Consider the following 18,760-nt stretch of genomic DNA (forward strand, 5'->3'; position numbering starts at 1 on the left):
GGAATCTACCTGGTAGGATCTTTGCCTTTGGGGTAGGGACCGGGATGGGGCCTGGGCTGGGACCAAGGGCAAAACCGGCTGAATCAGCCATGCAGGATGCGATATCAAGTGAGGATATGGGATGGCACGATGCTAAGACCACCCGCGTCCCCCTACCAGTGTCTTGCCAAGCCTCCTGCAGGGTCCCAGCGGGTATTTCTGGCCACGCTGGGTGGGATTCTTGCCCGGGGAGTCTGGGATTCAGGCAGGGGGAATGGGTTCACTCCAGAGGAAAGGGTTTTCTGCCCTCCGTCCATGATGCCCCCACCCTGTGCCGGAAGCGCTGCAGGGGCAGGGAACTCCGTCTCCATGTGGGCTCCCCCTCCGTGGCAGTACACAGGCTGTCCCGGCCCTACAGACCACGGGGAAGCATCCCCCTGATGTGAGGGGCGGAGGAAGGAGCAGTTTCCATCCCCTTGAAACGGCTCTGAGCTGGAGGGACCCTAGGCAAGGCCCCAGCAGCCAGGTCTGCTGAGGACCGATTTCAACAGACACTTCACTCGCATGCAGGGCGCCTGTCCTCGTCCCCTGCTGCGGGGCAGCTCCGTGCAGCGCCCTGGATTCCTGAGGAGTGACCCATGCTCCCTGCAGCCTCCGCGCCCCCCTCCACCCTATCCGCCCGCCAGGGCCTTGTTTAAACACCGTCTGGAGCCTCTTCCCACTGAGATTTCCTCCTCCCGAGACCCGCACCCCGCCAGCCAGAGGGAAGCAGACCAAGAACTCCAGACATTTCCCCTCCGCCTGCAGCCAAAGCCGAGCGGCTCACCTCTCACAGCAATGCCGACTCTGCTCCAGAGGCTCCTTTGCTGCTTTTCTCCTTGCTACCGTCTTGTCCAGGGGGGCTGCCTTTTGCATCCCACCTCTCCTGGACTGCAAATCCACCCGGCTCCTAGCATCTTAACACCCACCGAAACAGACCCCTCTGCGGCCACAACCATGCACACATCCGGGAAGGCCTGCAGAGGTGTGCACGCCCTCCGTAATGCCACCCGTGCAGGTTAGGTCCACAGCCCTCGCAGTAATCACGGCAATGAGGCTGTTCTGGGCTTGGCACATGCGGCGGCCAGCGGGCACCTCTCCCTGGCACGCTCAAGAGCGCTGGGGAAGCAGGGCCGCCGTACCCTCGGACGTCCCTCTGTCCAACCCCCGGTACCACAGGAGGACCACGGAAGTGGAGAGCCCTTCTTCCCAATCAAGTAAAGGCTGAACTCTGACCTCTGCCATCCCGGTGGACAAGCGGGTGACGGGGGGGCAGCACTTTCTGGCTGCAGGCCACTTCTGCCAAGCACACGGCCCCCAGCTGCATCTCATCCACGTTCAGGGCAGGCGAGACCCGCTTGGTTTTCAGCAGAGGCCGCGTCAAAGACCTGCAACATCAGGACCGGGAGCCTGGGCCGGGCCACTGGGGCAAACTGCTTGACGCTCCTGGGGGTCAGAGGACGAGCATGAGTGGGGCCCCCCAGCTCAGATCACGCCCAAGATGCCCCTGCTGGGCTCCTGAGTCCTGCCCCACTGATCTTCCACGCTAATCCAGGCTTGGGCTCCCACGTGACCCCCTGCTTCAAGCTCCCCCAGCCCACCCCCCACCCCCTCGTGCTGACCCCAGCGGACCTGTGGCCAGGCTCCCTCTGCCTCGCCTCGGCTACGCCAGCCCCCAGCCTCTGCTGTCATGATGCAAAGCATGAAATATCCGTGGGTTTTTTTACCAATGGGAATCAAAGAGGGCCTGTGGGAAGACCTGCAAAGGCACCTCGAGAGGAGGGGTTTGGGGACCGAGGGCCTCGCAACTGGTCTGAGACAGACCGCCACCTCCCAAATCCTAGATAACAAGGGTGACCAGCGGCTTTCATTCGCCCGCAGCCTCATGCACTGCAGACCCCCGAGGGGAAGACGCACAGAGTCCCTCTCCACGCTGTACCATGCTGCAAATCAGACCCCCCCAAAGCCCTCGTGGCTTTACTAACAGTTCCCCTCAAAGACGGCCGCTCTGAGCTGGGCACATCTCAAAGGCTCTTCTTGTCCCTTCACCTTACTAAACCCCGGGTGGTGGGGAGACAAGGCTTCATTCACGAGGCCTCGCCACCCCCCAGCACCACGCTGCGAGACGGACGGCGCAGGACCGCTCGGGGGCGTGCAGAGGACGGGGACAGAGCTCTCCCCAGCCCTCTCCTGGCTCACGCCTGCCTGCACAGGCCAGACTTGGGGGTGCGTGCAGTCCAGACGGGCCGAAGCAGCCGCGGACCCAAACCGACCAAGCGCGCCTCGAGCCGGCTCCATTTCCTCCCCCAGCTCCAGCAGGCTGGCCCGTCTACAGCCCCTTGTGCGCGGAGGCGCCTCCGAGCCAGGCAGACGCGGCCCCCGAGCCCCCGCCGGCGAGGGCAACCCAACATCCCAACGGCACGCGCGTCAGGGCCCAGCAGCCGCTCCCTCCCACCCCGCCGATGCCGGGGGTCGGGCCACGAGCGCACAGCAGCCCGGGGCGGAGGCTGGGGTGGCAAGGCCTCTCAGACAGCTTGAGAGGTCCGTGTCCCCAGCTGCCCGGGCCGGGGCCGTGTTTGCCTGCATCGCTCGGCAGGACAAGGCTGCAAAACAACCTCTCCCACAGGAGCTGACTCAGGCACACACACAGGGCTCGTTTAAGCCTGGGGCTCTGGGCCGGAGCAGCCGCAGCCACCGCCCCGTCTGCCTGCGCCCTCCCCACCTGGGCGCTGCGGGCACGGAGGCGACCCAGAGCTCCAGGGGAGTCGGGAGCCCCGGCAGACCATTACCGGGGCTCGAGGAGGCGTAAAGAGGGGCTGGACCCAACCCATCCCATCCCAGCTGGCTCCCACTTGCTTCAGGTGGGCTGTTACCACCTTTTCTGCCACTGCTTTGCACCACCAGCCCCTCACCTCTGCCCAGCCCCACGGGGGTCCTTCCCCAAGGGCTGCGGCCACTGGGCTCCGGGTGCAGTCTTCTCCATGCACGGCTGAGGGAGGTTCAGCGTGGGCAGCAAAGCAGACTGACGCTCCTAAGCGCAGGCAGGGAACGGCTTGGGAACGCGGCTACAAGCTTCTGCAAACACTGGGTCTCATTCTGGACAAGGTATTGGGGTTCAGCCTTGTCTATACTATGGAGCTGCTGCCATCACGACTCCAGAGGCCAGTCCCCTGGGGCAATGATGGGAAGAGACTGCCCCTCATTGCAGCAGCTTGCTTCCCACAACTGCCCCGAATCCCCAGCAGGAATTTGTCCAGCACAGCCATGTTAACTGCAGGGCGAAGCGTCCCCAGCCGTCGTGCGCTGGCTTCGACAGCAGGCTGCTGCATCCAGACACGTCCTCAGACCAAGACCTCAAGCAGACGCTGCCAGAGCACAAAGCCTGGGGGTTTGGTGCCAAGAGAAGGAGCCGGAGGACCTCTAGCGGAAGGCTTCCCCCACCACACGCTGCTCCCGGGAGCCTCGGGGCAAGAGGTGCCCGTTAGCAGCGCAGGACTCTGCCCACATGCAGGCCACAGCCCACATCTTGCACCCACGGGCCTCGAAACCCCCGCGCTCTCCCAGTCGGAGCCGGAGCCCACCCAATAAATAACTTTGGCATCCACAGCACAACTCCTCCCCTCCGCTGCCTTGCTCAGTAGGGGCCGGGCTCATCCTTGTCCTCTGTCCCTGGTCAGGAGAGAAGGGCAGACAGGGGCTTCCTGCTGTTTGGGAGCTGCCAGGCGGCATTTTTATCTCAGGAAAAATTGCCAGGAGAGAAGCTGCAGCCCGGTGAGCAAGGGGGCTCCCAGATAAGCACATGCAGTCTGCTATTATCCTACACAGGCCAAGCCCCAGGGTTAGCGTGCAGCTGCAACTTAGCTTGGTTTTCCTGCCAGGACATTGCCATGGGGCAAAGAGGGACACTTTTTGCCCCTTTGCCCCATGCGGACAACTCGGAGTCAGATGAACGGAGCTGCTGAGAGCTCGTGGGCAGGGCCGGCACATCCCGCTGGGGACAGCTGAATGGCTGTTTTTCAAAATGGCTCGGATTTAGCACCTGGCTCTTGGAAAAGAGAGTGCATGTCCAGGGATGCCTGCAAGGCACAAGGACAGCAGACAGCCTGCCCGTCAGTGCCAAAGGGAGCGGGTGGCTTGGCACCCACCAGGGAGCAGGCACTGAGCCCTGCTGGCCAAAGCAGACCTGACGGCCGCGCCGTCCCCACTGGTCAGATTCAAACCGACCCCCAGGCGCGAAAGGCTGCCTGTGCCCCCACCCCACCGCCCTGCAGGGAGAACCAGGGACGCTGGTGCCTTCAGATAGAAACCTTTTATTCCTTTCAAATTCAGACCATTTTGCATGACCTATTGGTATCAGACTCAATGTCACACCGCGGGAGAGGATATGGCTTCACTAGGTCAAACACAAGCCAGGTCCCCATCCGGGGGCGAGCAGAGCCCTCAGCTATACGGGACTTGGCACGGCAAGAGGGGGCCTGGGGTGTGAGGTCAAGGGAGCCCGCCGGGCCCTGCCAGGAGAGAAGCCAGCAGGCATCGGCCGTCTCCTGGGCAAAGCTGAACAGACTGGCTGCCTCCTTCCCAGACCTGCGCAACAGCTAAGGCATTGGCTGCCCGAAGGGGCATCTGCACCACAAACGAGGCCGTCTCTCTATCGTGGGTGTAGGGAGTGCAGCTGCCATCCCTGGGGGGGCAACAGCTCTGTGCATCCAACAGCTCTGTGCATGCTACATCTCGCCCCCCTGCCCAGCGAGCCACGTCCATAAGGAAGGCTCTCGGGCCAGCCTGCAATCTGTCTCGCCCAGGCTTGCTGCACCGCCGCAAGAGGCTGGAACAGCGATTACTGTCTGTGAATGAGCCAGATCAGCTTCCCACAGACAGAAACGCCAGCAATTTAAACAGCTAACTCCCGGCCCCAGGTACCGTGCCAGGGTCTGGGCCTCCAGACCCAGACACCTGGCCTGGGGCCTCCAGCACGAGCAAGACTGGGCGAGGGCATGCAAGCAGGAATTCACAAGGGGCGTGGAAAACCCAGCGGGAAGCAACCTGCTCTGGCCCTGGTCTCAAGGACACAGAGCCAAGAGCACTGTGCCAAGCCCCGGTCCTAGGAAAGTTTCTCCTTGCAGGGGTAACAGAGGTGGCACAGAGCACAGGGCCATTAGAAGGCAAGCGCCTTGCATCTCCTCTCCCCAGGGGCAGGCAAACCCAGGACAAACGTCCGCACCACACAACCAAATTCCTGCACCCAAGCAGAGACTATGTCCAGCTGTTGATTCCTGCTTGCAACCAGAACAGGACCTGTAGCTCCTACCCAACCCAAGCCACTAGAGACCAGACCCCCACACCTCCCCAGCCCACGTGGTGCTTATGCCCCACTCCCCACAGCCGCACCTGCCTTCTCCAACCCTTATTAGGTAGAAAACATTTGGGGTAAAGGCATTAGGACATCTGGAGCATGAGAAGTGCCCGCAACGCTGCTTCTTCAGTTCTGCAGCTGCATCTGAATGCAGAGCAGGTGGGGACAGAAAGGACACTTGGTACTTGCACATGGACACCATGAGAAGCCCTGACAAAATGCATCTTCTATAGCCCAGGAGCTTGCTTGGTACCAACGCGGAACAGCACGCGGTCCCAGCCAGTCCGTGTCCTTCACCGACATCACTTCTCTACCGATCTACTGCCCGCTTCCAGACGTCCTCTGGAAAGCACCTGCAGAGTCCAGCAGCGGGGCGTTCCAGTAGGTCAAACCTTGGCACAAACGCAGCAGTCCACTTAGTCTCTGAGGTGGCATCGCAGACAATACAGCTGAGTGTTTGAGAGGTATGTGAAGGGCCCCATGCCTACAAGCAAGCATGGGGTGGCCTGGAGGATCCACGACCTTTGCAGTGATGGCACAGAAGAAAAGGTTAATACAAGTGGAATGGGATAAGTGCATCAGGCAAAACACTGTGCAAGGAGAGCCGACAGCAACACTCGGCCTGCTCTACAGCATGAGAGTCAAGTCCTTATGCCAGCTTAAGAGGTTTAAGGGACTTCGACATGCAGTTGCCACAGGCTCCGACCAGCTCCCCTGGGAAACTTAGCCTGGACCCCAGTCGCTGGAGTCCTCTACCCTGGCTGGCCCTGGACCCTGGCAACGAGACATGAGCAGAGGTTACGTGATATTCCCTGTAGACCTTGGGCCCTGATCCCAGGCAGGACCAAGCACTCTCTTGCTCCCAAAAAAGTCCATTGGATGCGAGTGCACATGGCAGCTGGTAGGATCGGGCTCCTCTGAGTCAGTCTTTGGTCGCAGACATGCACAACCCTGAAGGAGTGGCAGAACTGGATTTAAAAAACAACGGGGGTCACTACAGAGAAGCTGGAGAAGAATCTCAACCACATAGCCCAATGCTTCGGAGCTCAGGCATGCTCCTTTGAAAGCCAAGTTGGCAAAAAATTCCTCTCAGCTCCAACCCCCTCCGGAGGGATCGTTAACAAAGACCTCGCACAAAAGCCAGGGAAATCCACAGCATTTTTCGCATTCTTCCCCTCCCTGCTCCGGAAGCCTTCAGACGAGCAGAGACATAACAAGCTGCACGCAGCACATTAAGACCCCCCCCATCTTCAGCTGGGAGACAGCTTTTCCTGTCTGTGGGCAGGATCTTTGTAACGCTAGCTGGTTTTCTCAAGCAGACCCTGGCTCATCTCGGTTGGGAGGAACCTGGGTTTAGTGAGCATGCAGGGCTGACAGTCAAACCCGAGAGACCTGAAATACAAGGGTGGGCCAATACATTTGCACTGCACTGAAAAGCAGCTGCTCTGTGGCAAGACAGCTCCATCACCAGAGCGAGCCTGGTGCTGCTCCAGTGCAAGGCTGGATGTTGAAGCTGCCGGGAAAACCCAGGCCCCAGAGGAGCTGGACAGCTCAGCAAGGGGAAGCCTGGTTCAGAGGGCAGGAAGGAGCGCTGGGATGTGGACAGAGATAAGGAGAGAGTCCAGACTCCTCGGTTCATCTGCCATTTGTGCCACTTCCTCAGCTGTGCAGTCACCTCTAAACCTGAAGAGTCCCCACGTCGGGATGCGCCGGGGAGGAGACGGGGCTTTGAAAGTGCTTTGAGCTCCGAGTGGAGTAACAGACCACGCATGCGGCAAGAAGGGCAGCTGTGCAGGACAGGAGTATGAAAGCCCGTTGGTGCCCGCAGAGATAACACACCAAGAACGACACTTGGATGTAAAGGCTGGAGGGGCAGGGGGCTGGCAAGAAGTTTCTGGGGGTAAGAGGACAGGGCCAGGGAGAAGTGGCTAATGGCCACAGGTCCCAGCTGGACACATGCACCAGATCAGGTGCTGGTCAGATATATGGAGAAAAGAGGAGAAGGGAAGTGTGGTGAGTGTCAAGCTGTAGTTTGAAGAGGAACCCAGGGACCTTGGCCTTGCTGAAGGCATCCTGCTTGGAGCATCAGGCAGTGCCAAGCAGCAGGGCACAGGGGCAGAAGCAGGTGACGTGGAAAAGGCATGAAGGCAGGCAACGGAGACAGTGGGGGGGATGAACCAGCTCTAAGCCAGAGACTCCCTCTCCTTGCTGGTCTCTCTCCAGTTCCTGCCCCAGGTCCCTGCTGGATACAGAGGCCTCTGACAAGCTATGAGAGCTTGAGACCAAGGTGCCTGGAGCTAATGCAGGGAAAGCAGGTGCCACATGACAGCAAAGACCAGCTAGGAAGAAACTGGCTTCTCTGAGAACCGAGGGGAAGCATCTTTGGATCACAGGAGAGTAGGGCTGGAAGAGGCCTCATAAGGTCATTTAGTCCAGCCCCCTGCTCAAGGCAGGATCATCCTGGACTAAACTACCCCAGCCAAGTGTCTCTCCAACCTCCTCTTGAAAACCTTCACTGGAGAGCACTTAAAACACGGAAGAGATTATGAACAGGAGTGGAAACAGAGGCAATGAGGATGGAGCGGTCCCAGAGCAAGAAGCAGATACAAGGAGGATCCAGACGGCAGGCACGGTTAGGGGCCATGGACCAGCACCCGCCCAGCAGCCAGTGACATGGGTGTAAGAGAGTGCCGAGCAGATCTCGGGAGGGCACCTGCCTGGATTTGGGATCCCAGCCAGGGGACAGCTGCGGGCTGGGATCAAACAAGGCCTTCGTACATCTGCTAGCAAGTGGTCAAAACCAAAACTTGACATGGCAAGTAGGTGGTGGAATTTGACCCACGAGGCCTTAACTTCCACAACCCAGCACAGGCCCAGGGCATCTCTCCCCTCACTTTTCCAGGTAGGGCTTAGGGAGGAACCTGTCAAACCTGGGAAGTGGGAAGTGCGGGTCAAGCGAATCCCAGTATCAAAGACAGGCTGAGTCCTTACCAGGAGCACCTGTCACCTGCTCCTCACAGCAGAGAAAGCCTCAAAAGCAAAGAGATCCCCAAGAGCAATCTGGCTCAGAGACTGGACTCAGAGCAAAGCAAAAGATAAATGAAGCAACTGGGAGGGAAGAGCAGCAGCTGGGCTGGTGACCGACAGCCCCACAGCAGGAAGAAAGTCAGCAAGACAGCGCTGGTGAGAGCACTGGCTGGTAACTGCCCCACGGCTGGGCTCAAGACCTCAGTGAAGACAAACTGCCTTTGTCAACAACTCAAGAGCCAGGCTTTTTGAGGAGGGGGCTCCTGACATGTCTGAAGGAGAAAGACGGTCCCTGCAACACCCGAGAGCACGCCCGCTGGGGGCTTTCAGCTGGGCCTCAGAGCCTGACAGCTTTTCCCGGACAATCCCATGGTCCCTCCGCAGAGAGAGTCGTAAGCTGAAGTGCCTCAACGCCTGCTTCTGCTACCAAGATGCCCTCGAAGCCTGAAAAGCTGCAGCAGCAAGATCAGGGCAGACTGGCAATGGCTGCAGAGGACTCGCAGCTCAGCTGCAGGTGGCCACCAAAGAAAAGCATCAAGGAAGCACCTTGCCAAAGGCTCTTCACTTTAGAGTTAGGAACGACCCCGCTCCTGGAGCAGGGAGCAGGCCAGTCAGCCAGGCCTTGGAAGCGGCTGTTGCTCTAACCGCCTCGGACAGGGACCAGCCAGACTGACTCAGAGAGAGCCACCGGATTGTATGGTACCACCTTCTACACGAACGCAGCGTAGAGGCAACGTGGGGGGAACACCGAGTACCACAGCATGCAGTGGACCCAGAAGGAGACAGCTTGGATGAAGAGCACCGCACGACAGCAACGTCGTCTCAGGCTGCTACAGGCTGTTCCCAGGCGATGCCGTTCTGGTGGAGCACACTGGGCTCCTGCTCCACAGACAAAGCCCCGCTGGGTCAATGGGCCATCTCCCCCCATACAAGCTGTGCCACAGGAGCTCTCCCCACCAAGCCCCCTCTCCCCCCACCCGCTCCGCTCCACCAGCGCAGAAGGAGGCTAGCGGATGCTGCAGTCTCCCTCCCCGCCCTGCAGCTTCTCCTGCTCGAGGGACCACACCAGCTCCTGCACAAACTTCATCTCCGAGGCCACCTGCTTGGCCAGCGCTTCGTAGCGGTTCTCCAGCTTCCGGTAGCGCCTCTTGAGCCCACTGGCTGCCTGCAGCATGTTCCTGGTCTCCTCCTGGGCTTGCTTCTTCAGGGCCTCCGTCTTCTGCAGCTCCTGGCGGATCTGGCGCAGGTCCTGGCTGATGCTCTCATTCTCCTCCTTGTACCACGACTCCTTCTCATTGTAGATAGAGAGCAGGGCTTCGACGTCTTCCCGGAAGGACTTCTTGGTCTTCTCCAGCTCGCGCAGGCTCTCCTCGGCCGCAGCCACCTCCTCCATGACCTTGGAGAAGCGCTCAAAATTGATGTAGGTGTTGTTAGGGGGCATGCTGGAGTGAGACTTGATGGAGTACTCCTTGAGCCGCGTGGTCTTGAGACGGCGCCTCTCTGGCTTCTTGCCATTGTCCTCGTTGCGGACGTTCCTCCTCTTGATCACCTGCAATGGGGCAGAGGAGACCACTAAGCCCTTGGCGGCTGCTGGGGCTGACACCCCACCATTCTTCATCTGCACAGATGTTTAAACCAGCCCATGAGTCCCTCTCCCACCTTCTGGCCCTAGGCCTTTGCAGACTGTTGGCAGCCTGGCCAAGCCAAGCCCTCCCCATAACGCAGTCCCACTATACTCCCCCTCTATGCGGCACTGGTCAGGCCGCAGCTGGAGTCCTGCGTCCAGTTCTGGGCGCCGCACTTCAGGAGGGATGTGGACAGCATGGAGAGGGTCCAGAGGAGGCCACTCGCATGGTCAGGGGCAGCAGCGCAGACCCTATGAGGAGAGGCTGCGGGACCTGAACCTGTTCAGCCTCCGCAAGAAAAGGCTGAGGGGGGATCTTGTGGCCTGTTATAAACTAGTCAGGGGGGACCAGCAGGCATTGGGGGAGTCCCTGTTCCCCCGAGCACCGCCAGGAGTGACCAGGAATAACGGTCACAAGTTGGCAGAGGGTAGATTCAGACTAGACATCGGGAGGCGCGACTTCACGGTCAGGGCGGCTAGGGTCTGGGACCAGCTTCTAAGAGAAGTGGTGCTGGCTCCTACCCTGGGGGTGTTTAAGAGCAGGTTGGATGAACACCTTGCTGGGGTCGTTTGACCCCAGTGCTCTTTCCTGCCGTGGCAGGGGGTCGGACTAGATGATCCGCACAGGTCCCTTCTGACCCTAGAAACTATGAAACTATTTTCATGCTACGAGCCAGTGGGTGGAGGCATGGCTGCTCATTTGCTCCCCTCCACCTCCCTCCACTCCCCAAACACATTCACCCCTAGCTTCATGGCTGGACAGGGCTCTGTTCCTCCAGATCCTGCTCCCCTGCATGCTGCTGCATCCATTCTCCACTGACCTCTCTGGTCAATGGACATTAGTTTGCTTCTCCATCGCTGAAGAGTGATGCCAAGTCTGACCTACTGTGCCCCTCCAGAGCAAAGAGCAGCAATTTCAGAACCATGGTCAAGCCCCAGATTTACCCAAAGTGCTGCGCATAAGCACTTCTATTGACCTCACTAGAAGTTGGGCATTTGGCCCCTCTGGGGAAAGCCAAGGGACAGCCTGCCAGCAGGCATGCATTGTTACCTTAATCCAAGGATGCTCCAGGCTCTGGGCGATCGTCATCCTCTTCCTGAAAGGATACAGGCCTGTTGGTTAGTCTGTCAGCAGCAGGACAGAGGTTCTGGCATCGTTTCACTAGCTTTCAGAGGAAACCTGCACCCAGAGAGTGCTGGCATCTTCCTCTTAGGCTCTGGTTTAACGGTCGAGTAAACAACAGTCTCTTGCTCCTACGTATACCTCAGTGTGCAACTAGTGCTCCCTCTGCCCCTACACACGGGCATTTGCTGCCCAAGGCTGACCGACTTCTCTGTCAACTGCTGGACTTATGGCTCGTTAGAAGGGAATTGGCTTCAACCTATACAGACCCCGCAACCTCCACATGGCAACAGAAAGGGATTATAAAGCACTGAAGTCACAATGGTCTCACCAAAACTAACTAAACCCACACACGGAATGGCTTTGATGAGCAGATATTCTGTTTTTAGGACATTTTGAGAGACGCATCTCACTGAAGACAGACAACAAGGAACTGTAGGAAATGAGGGGCAAGGGAGGAGACAGCTTTTAAACTCACTACAGCTCTGCCACTCAATGGTCTCTGGCAAAGGTGCCAGTAGAGGGCAGGAAGATGGGCAAGAGCTGACACCACCACATGAGCCCAGTCAGGAGCACAAACGTGGGAACTGTGAGTACACAACAGACTCTCCCTGAGGCTGCCTCATGGGGGGAGCTCCAGCTGCCTGACCAGCACCCAGGTCCCATACTTGGGGTCTTTGACGAGGAGGCGTCGGATGAAGTCCTTGGCCAGCTCGCTGGTGTTGCTGAAGTACTCCTCGTCGAAGTCGTAGTTCACAGCTGATATGTTCGTCAGGGTCTCCTGCTTCGTCTCGCCCAGGAACGGGGAGGCACCGCTGAGGCTGGGGGAAGGAATTCAACTGTTACTGTCTGGAACGAACACCGAGGCCTGCAAATTTGTTCCCAACCCTCAGGAGAGGGACTCGCACAGCTCCAGGCTGATGTCCCCACCCCTTCAGCAAGGGCACAGACAGGCCTGGGTCATGCCGCAAGGCGGTGGCAGAGCTGGGAGCGGGCCCCCAGGGTCTGCAGCCCAGCCCACCACAACTCTTTCCCCTTGCATGCCGCAGCCCATGTTCCTAGGGCCTCTGTACTCACAGGATGTAGGTGATGACTCCAATGCTCCTAAGAGGAAGAGAGGGAGGAGACAAGGTCACAGCACTGCAAGTCATTTCCTAGTTGTGCCTTTTCTGCATGAGCTAGTTAGACTCCCCTGGCACTGCTGCCTTGGTGGTACAGACAGTCCTGCCCCACAGGCAACTTTCCCTGTTGCTTACTCCATGTCAACCCAATAAAGCTAGCAGTAGGCCTTCCCCACCCCCTCTAGGCAGCCCACTAACAAGTACAAGCCTCTTCCCCACCCCCCAGACAGGGAAAGGTCCACTGAATCAAGCACCAGTGGATTATTTGGGGCACAGGAGGAGAGTGGAACAAGACGGAGGGACTGTGAACAGAGAACCCCAGATAGCCCCCACTGGAGTCCGTAAATGCGACGAGAGACACAAGAGAGCTAGGGAGCAGGGGTAGCCCCCAGGCACAGGGAACTTCCTTGCTGAGCTGCCAGCTCCTAGGCTGACTGAGGAGCATCTTGGCTGGCTCAGGAGGCGGCTGATCCACAGATGACATCCTTGTTGTGCATCAACCAAAGACAATTCCCTTCTGTTACTCAGCCCTTCAACCCTGACCTAGGCAGGCTGCCCTGTAGCAAAGAGGAGGGCTTAGTCTCAGGTATATGCAGCTTCAGGCCTCTCTAATGATGGCACTATTTGGGGCTAACTGTGGGGTAACGTAGGCATTAATCAACAAAGAACCAGGCCCAAGCTCTCAATTTAGGTAGGTTCTGATGCAATACATTCATTGAACACTCACCACATGTCAGCCTCCAGCCCCAGGGGCTCGTAGTTCACTATTTCGGGAGCTTTGGAAGGAGAGAAGAAGCACGGTTACGCCGCAGGAAGGCTCCTTGCAAAGCAGGTGCTGTCAGTGCATCCCAGCCCACCCCCGACCGAGCACTGATTCACCAGGGCAGGAAGACAAAGGTTGCTGCAGAGGTAACGGCGTGTTGCCCAGCTCAGGGCTATGCCAACAACATCCCCAGGCTCAGGGCCATACATGACACAGAGTGCAGACACCTCTCTTGCAGAGTGAGGTGCAGCACACAGAGCGACGCAGTGCCCAGCAGGCTCAGCAAACCAGGACTCTGCTAGAGAGCTTGAAGCAAGGGGCCACAGAACAGCCAGGCTGGCTCTCACTGCAGAGGTTTTGTTCCTCTGTCCCCTTCAGCATCTAGGTGCAAGTTTTTCTCCTGCAGATAACTGGGGATATCACCTACTGCCACCCAGTTCCTGGCTGCCCCGTGTCTTTCCCAGGGTTCGAATAAGGTGTCAGAGCCTCACACTCCCCACAACCGCTCGCACCTACGAACTCCGGGGTGCCAAAGATGTTCTTGAACTCGTTCCCCGCCTCGATCTTGTGGGCGATGCCGAAGTCAATCAGCTTGATGCGGGGGTTGGGTACGTTCTTATCCAGCAGCATGATGTTCTCAGGCTGGAAAGAAGTCAGGAGAGCAAGAGGAGAAGGTTGAAGCCGTTCATCGCATCTCCCCTTGGCCGGGCTCCCTAAGGTTCCCCTGGTTCTAACTTGGAGGCTGTGAGCAGTTCCCAAGCCTCCTTCCCCTTCTCAATCATGCCCACATCATCCGTCCTTTCCAAGTGGCCAGCCTCGTGGGTTCTGCTTTGGGCCTGCACGTCAGGCTGGGCTCTTCCTGCCATGTCAGGTCTGGGGTACTCTCGGGATAGAGCTGGGTATTTTGCTACTGCCCCACAAAACAGCAGGAGCTCCAGTTTGGTTGCTCAGAACTGCACTGGCCCTGCCTTATGGACTGACAAAACACATCAGGAAGAGGGGAACACGCACAGGAGACACGATGCAAGCAGGACCAATTGGGCTTGGTTATTTCATGCATTTGCCTACAGCACGCTAGCTACTTCCGAGCTGCAGCTCAAACGATGCTGCTCACTTAGATTACACCAGAACTTGCTTGCGCTTTGCTGCCATCGCCGCCCTTCCTTCGTCCTAACAGCTTGACGGTGCTGCTTCTGCCCATGCCCTTCTGTGCTAAGCCCTGGGTCCTGCACCTGGGTTTGGGGATTTCTAGCTGTACTCGTAGGCATCTACCCCTCTGATCACCCGGGTCAAATTCTGACCTCAGATCTACATGGCAGCACTGGAGCCAGTGTGAATAAGAGCAGCCTCTGACCTGGACATTTGTCCCCTCTCCCCAGGCTTCAGACCACAAGGAGGGGCAGGAACCTGCTTTTGCATCTCAGTGGTAGAGCACCCCACATGTCCCGCTGCCCACAGCAACATGTCGTCTCACCTTGAGGTCAAAGTGGGCAATGCGCTTGGAGTGCAGGTAGTGGACCCCATCCAGGATCTGCTTGAGGAACTGCGTGGCCTCTTCCTCAGTGAGGGACTCCTTCTCGGCCAGGAAGTCGAAGAGCTCGCCACCCGAGACCAGCTCCAGGATCAGCACCACATCCGTCTTGTTCTCGAAGATGTCATGCAGCGTGATGATGTTGGGGTGCTGGATCTCCCGCAGGATGTCCACCTCCCGCTCGATCTCCTCCCGGCTCACGCCCCGCCGGCTGGACGATAGGCGCCGCTTCTTGATGAACTTGGCCGCGTACTCCAGATTCGTTTTCTTCTCCCGGCACTTGCGCACGATGGCGAACTGGCCGCTGCACAGGGAGAGGAGATGGGGTAAGTGCTGGCACCTGCAAGGCAGCATTGGGGCCTGCAGTGCGCCAGGGACAAGCCTTCTGCTTGTTCACATCCTTACAGAGGGTGCTGCAAGGCCTTGGCACCCTGCAGGGAACCACAGTGCCTCCATGCACTTCCACTTGAACAAGTGCCAAGCATCTCCCTTCCCTGCGCTCCACTTCAAATGTGGGCAGTATCTGGGGCACCAGAGACTCTTCAGCAGAGAAGGGAGAGGAAACACAGAGTCCCCTTCTTGGAGAACAGACACAGAGTATGTTCAGTGGGTGAATGGGCTTGGGAGCTCCCACAGCAGGATGGGCGTGGAGTCCAATCAGTTCAATAAATGCCCCAGTGGGATACAGCAAGGACATGAAGGTACTTAAACAAATTCCCAAGACCCCTACATCCTGCAGTCGTGCTTGGGACGAAGAAAGAAAACTCCTGCCTGGCTCTGCCGGATCCATTAGCTTCTTGGAACGGGACGCTGGCAGTATCCTCCAGCATGTGACGGGGGACTATCCTTTGTTCTGCCTTGAAACATATGAATCACCCACGTAGCAGGAAGTACATCATTGTACCGATGCAGCTACAACCCTCAGCTATGAGAGTGGCAACGAACGGCCGACACAACTGCAGTTGCTGGGCCAGTGGGGAGCCAGGCGGAGAGACAGAGCCTATAATCTGCGGCAATAACAATGGTCCCTTTTTATCTTAAAGCGTTAGAGATCAGAGGATCAAGAGAGCTCCTGAAAAAGCCCCAAAACAACCTTGGCTGCTGCCAGAGTCCCGACAGATATGATCTATTTGAGTGCGTGCCTGTGCACCAAACCCAGGCTATGATGCTACAGAGCAATACCCATGTGCCAGTGCTTTGAAGACGCTCAGTCAGGACACCCCCCGCCCTCCTACTGCACCGGGTCAGAACTGGCCCCGTCGTACCACTGCGGGGGGGACTGGGCCAAAGTCACTGAGACACAGGGGACAGCAGCAGGGGAAGAAATCAGAGCCCAGGACTCCTGCCCCAGGCCCTTTGGTTAAACCAGGTCTCACTCCCCAGCCTCACATGCTGCCTCCGCTCTCAACTCCCACCCTGCAGGTTTGCTGAGGCACGAGCCGAGGGAGGGAAGGCAGCTCCAGAGTCCCAAGAGCTCCACATTGAAGACACTCCCTCCATCAAGGAGGATCCAAGTGACCCCTCCCCACATCCTCCTCATTTTGCCTGGGAATCTGCAAGGATTGGTTATTTACATTTTTAAGCAGTGACAACACGGCACGTTTCATTTGGCAGGCACTTGCCTGGCCCAAGCTTTCCATATAAGGCTCCTGTTTCAATAGGAAACAGCCCGAGCTGATCAAATGCTAAAGGCTTCCCAAAACCAACAGCCTCTTACTTCCACCTCCCATCAGCAAAATCCAGCTGGACTAGCATGGGAAAGAGGGAAAAAAAAATCATGGAGCTGGTAAGTGCTAAGCCTCAAATGGATAGCTCCAAGGAAGGGCAGGAATAAGGAGGTCACCTTGTCCTCATCTCACCCGGCCTGGGCAGCGATGCAATTAAATATTTACAAGCCGTGGGAGCGATTACTGCAACACAGTAAGTGCCCAGGGTGCCCGCCACAGCAAGAGGCATCCAAGACCCTCAATTTAAGATGCTCACTCCCCTCTAAAAATACCAGACAGCCCCAAAGCACGGAGGAAGGTCCAACCATCTGCCTCTTTTCAAACAGCTTGCACCTCCCACACCTTCTCTTCGCTATCGCAGGCAGCAAACTGCCAGCTGCCTGAGAGAGAGAGAGAAGCAGACAGAGTAATTGGTACTGTTCCCTGATCAGGCGGAAGGGGCGGTGAACCAAGGAACCGTTTCCTCAAAGGGCCCAGGGCTCGGGCACCCCACCAGCCAGGCTGGAGAAGAGAAGGCCTCAGCCTGCTGCCCAGCCACGTTGAACCCCTGGAGTAGTAGCAGCAGCCTGCTCCAGGGGACCCTGGCAAGAGGATGCACCAAGGTCTTGGGACCAGGGTTTTGCCCTCTGGAAGAGCCGGGCCAGGGATGCGGCTCTTACCGCCAAAGCATGGTCTGGGCAACAGAACGCACCCACTCGGCGCGGTTCAGGGAAGCCAGTCGGACACACCGCCACCCGCTTCCCACAATGGGTCCTTTGCCATGCCAGGGCCATGATCCTTGCCTGCCTTTGTGGGGGCGATGGAAGGGCTGCTCCTAGGCAGATCCACCTCGCTGCCCCACCCCCTAAGGACACCGCCCCATTCTCCAAAGCCATCTCCCAATACCTAATGCTCCTTTGCTTTGCTAGCGAGCAGTACAGGGGACTACAGACAATCCAGAGACCATGAGACACTACCTAAGCAAAGGGCACCTCAGCCATGCGCAACAGGAGTTTGTTGCTCAAACCTCACCCTGGCCTCGCAGGCCAGTTTCGCATCTGGGTAGACTGCTCTGCTCCAGCTACAGGGCACCACCTTCTCTAGGTCAGGATGGGGCTGGAGACTTCTTAAAGGGACCCCCCGGCTCCCCAACCCTAAATGTGGGTCAGTAGTTTAGTTTTGTGGGAAAGCAGTTGCGAAAAACCAAAACAAGGCTAAGCTCATTAGAAATGCCTGCAATGACGGATTAGTCTGAAGTTGCAGCGGAGCTGCTTTCTGCCCAAGCCCATCTTCCCCTGCACGGGCTGGGGCCCTCAGGCTGCGAGGTCCACAGGGGAACATAAGGCGCTCGGGACCAAGACTCTGCCCTCCTGCGAGCTGCTCAGCACGTGGCACGAAGGCCCTCGCTGACCTCCGCACGCTGCTGCAGCAAACGGCAACTCCACGACTCAGCCTGGCAAGCCGGGGAGCGCTCCCTTGCAAGCTGCATCGCAGGATGTAGTCTCCATCCGAGATGGTGCAGATCCTGCCTCCAAGACGATGCAGCACATAACAGGACAGCGTTGCAGGGAGGCCTGGCTCCTTTCGAAAGGCAAAAATGATTCAGCACAAAATCTGCCGTCCCCAAACACGCCAAGTGCCTGAGACACAGAGGAAGCATGTTACAAGGCCACAAGCCTCTCGGGACCAGAGAAAACCAATGCCAAAGAGGGAAAGGACTGGAGCTACGCCGCAATAGGAGAGGGGCATGAATGTCAGGCTCTCACCAACCCTGGCCCCTAAAAGGGCAGCGAGCATCACAACCCGCCCCTGCGCATAGGCACTGCCACAACGCAGCCGCTCCGGAGCGAGTCGCTGCAGCGCGACAGCAGCACTGCACCACAGCGCAACGCAGCACCGGCGGGCAGCAGCACACGGGGCTGACCACGCGGCGAGGGAACGGGGTGCCGGCCCTCGCATCCCCCTGGGGCAGGCAAGGGCCAGCAGCCCGGCAGAGCCACCAGCCCGCTCCCGAGGCTTTCCTCTGCAGGGCCCAGAGCAGCCGTTTCTCAGTTCCTTGACGCCCGCCCCCAGTTGTCTTTCACCCGACGATCTTGCAAGGTCCCCAGCATCTAGGAGACCAGCGCCTCTTCCTCTGCAGTCGGCAGAGACCCAGCGCCGCTCTCCTGTTGCCGGAGGGCTGCCGGGGGCTCCCGGGAAGCGCTGGGTGCTGGCGCGGCAGCGTCCTGGCGCGCCCCTGCAAGGATCTCAGGGCCCTGGGGCTGAGAACCAGGGGGCCAAGGGACCCAGCACCTCCCCTGCCCGGCGCAGAGCCGCTGCCCCGGAGCCCCCCGGCCCGGGGACGCAGCACCCGCGGGCCGCGCTCACCTGCCCAGCTCCTCGCCCATATCATAGTGCTGCTCCACGTCCGCCTGCCGGAAGGTGGACATGGCCGGGCCGGGCCGGGCCGGGCCGGGGCGCCGGAAGCTCCACTTCCGCTCCGCAGCGCTGCGCC

General features: G+C 58.6%; 1 protein-coding gene across 1 annotated transcript; it reads right to left on the reverse strand.

The window, feature by feature from the left end:
• Positions 1–4,312: 4,312 nt before the first annotated feature.
• DAPK3 (death associated protein kinase 3) lies at positions 4,313–18,754 on the reverse strand. The gene is made up of 8 exons (XM_019556972.1): positions 18,634–18,754; positions 14,504–14,864; positions 13,542–13,671; positions 12,994–13,042; positions 12,223–12,249; positions 11,814–11,966; positions 11,074–11,119; positions 4,313–9,947 (listed from the first exon to the last, which is right to left on the reverse strand). Exons 1-8 carry the CDS (start codon positions 18,693–18,695, stop codon positions 9,405–9,407), a joined length of 1,371 nt encoding a protein of 456 aa, XP_019412517.1. The 5' UTR covers positions 18,696–18,754; the 3' UTR covers positions 4,313–9,404.
• Between the last annotated feature and the right edge of the window lie 6 nt (positions 18,755–18,760).

The sequence above is a fragment of the Crocodylus porosus genome, unplaced genomic scaffold, assembly GCF_001723895.1.
Source record: "Crocodylus porosus isolate Cpor-Errol unplaced genomic scaffold, CroPor_comp1, whole genome shotgun sequence".
In the NCBI taxonomy this organism is placed as follows: domain Eukaryota; kingdom Metazoa; phylum Chordata; order Crocodylia; family Crocodylidae; genus Crocodylus; species Crocodylus porosus.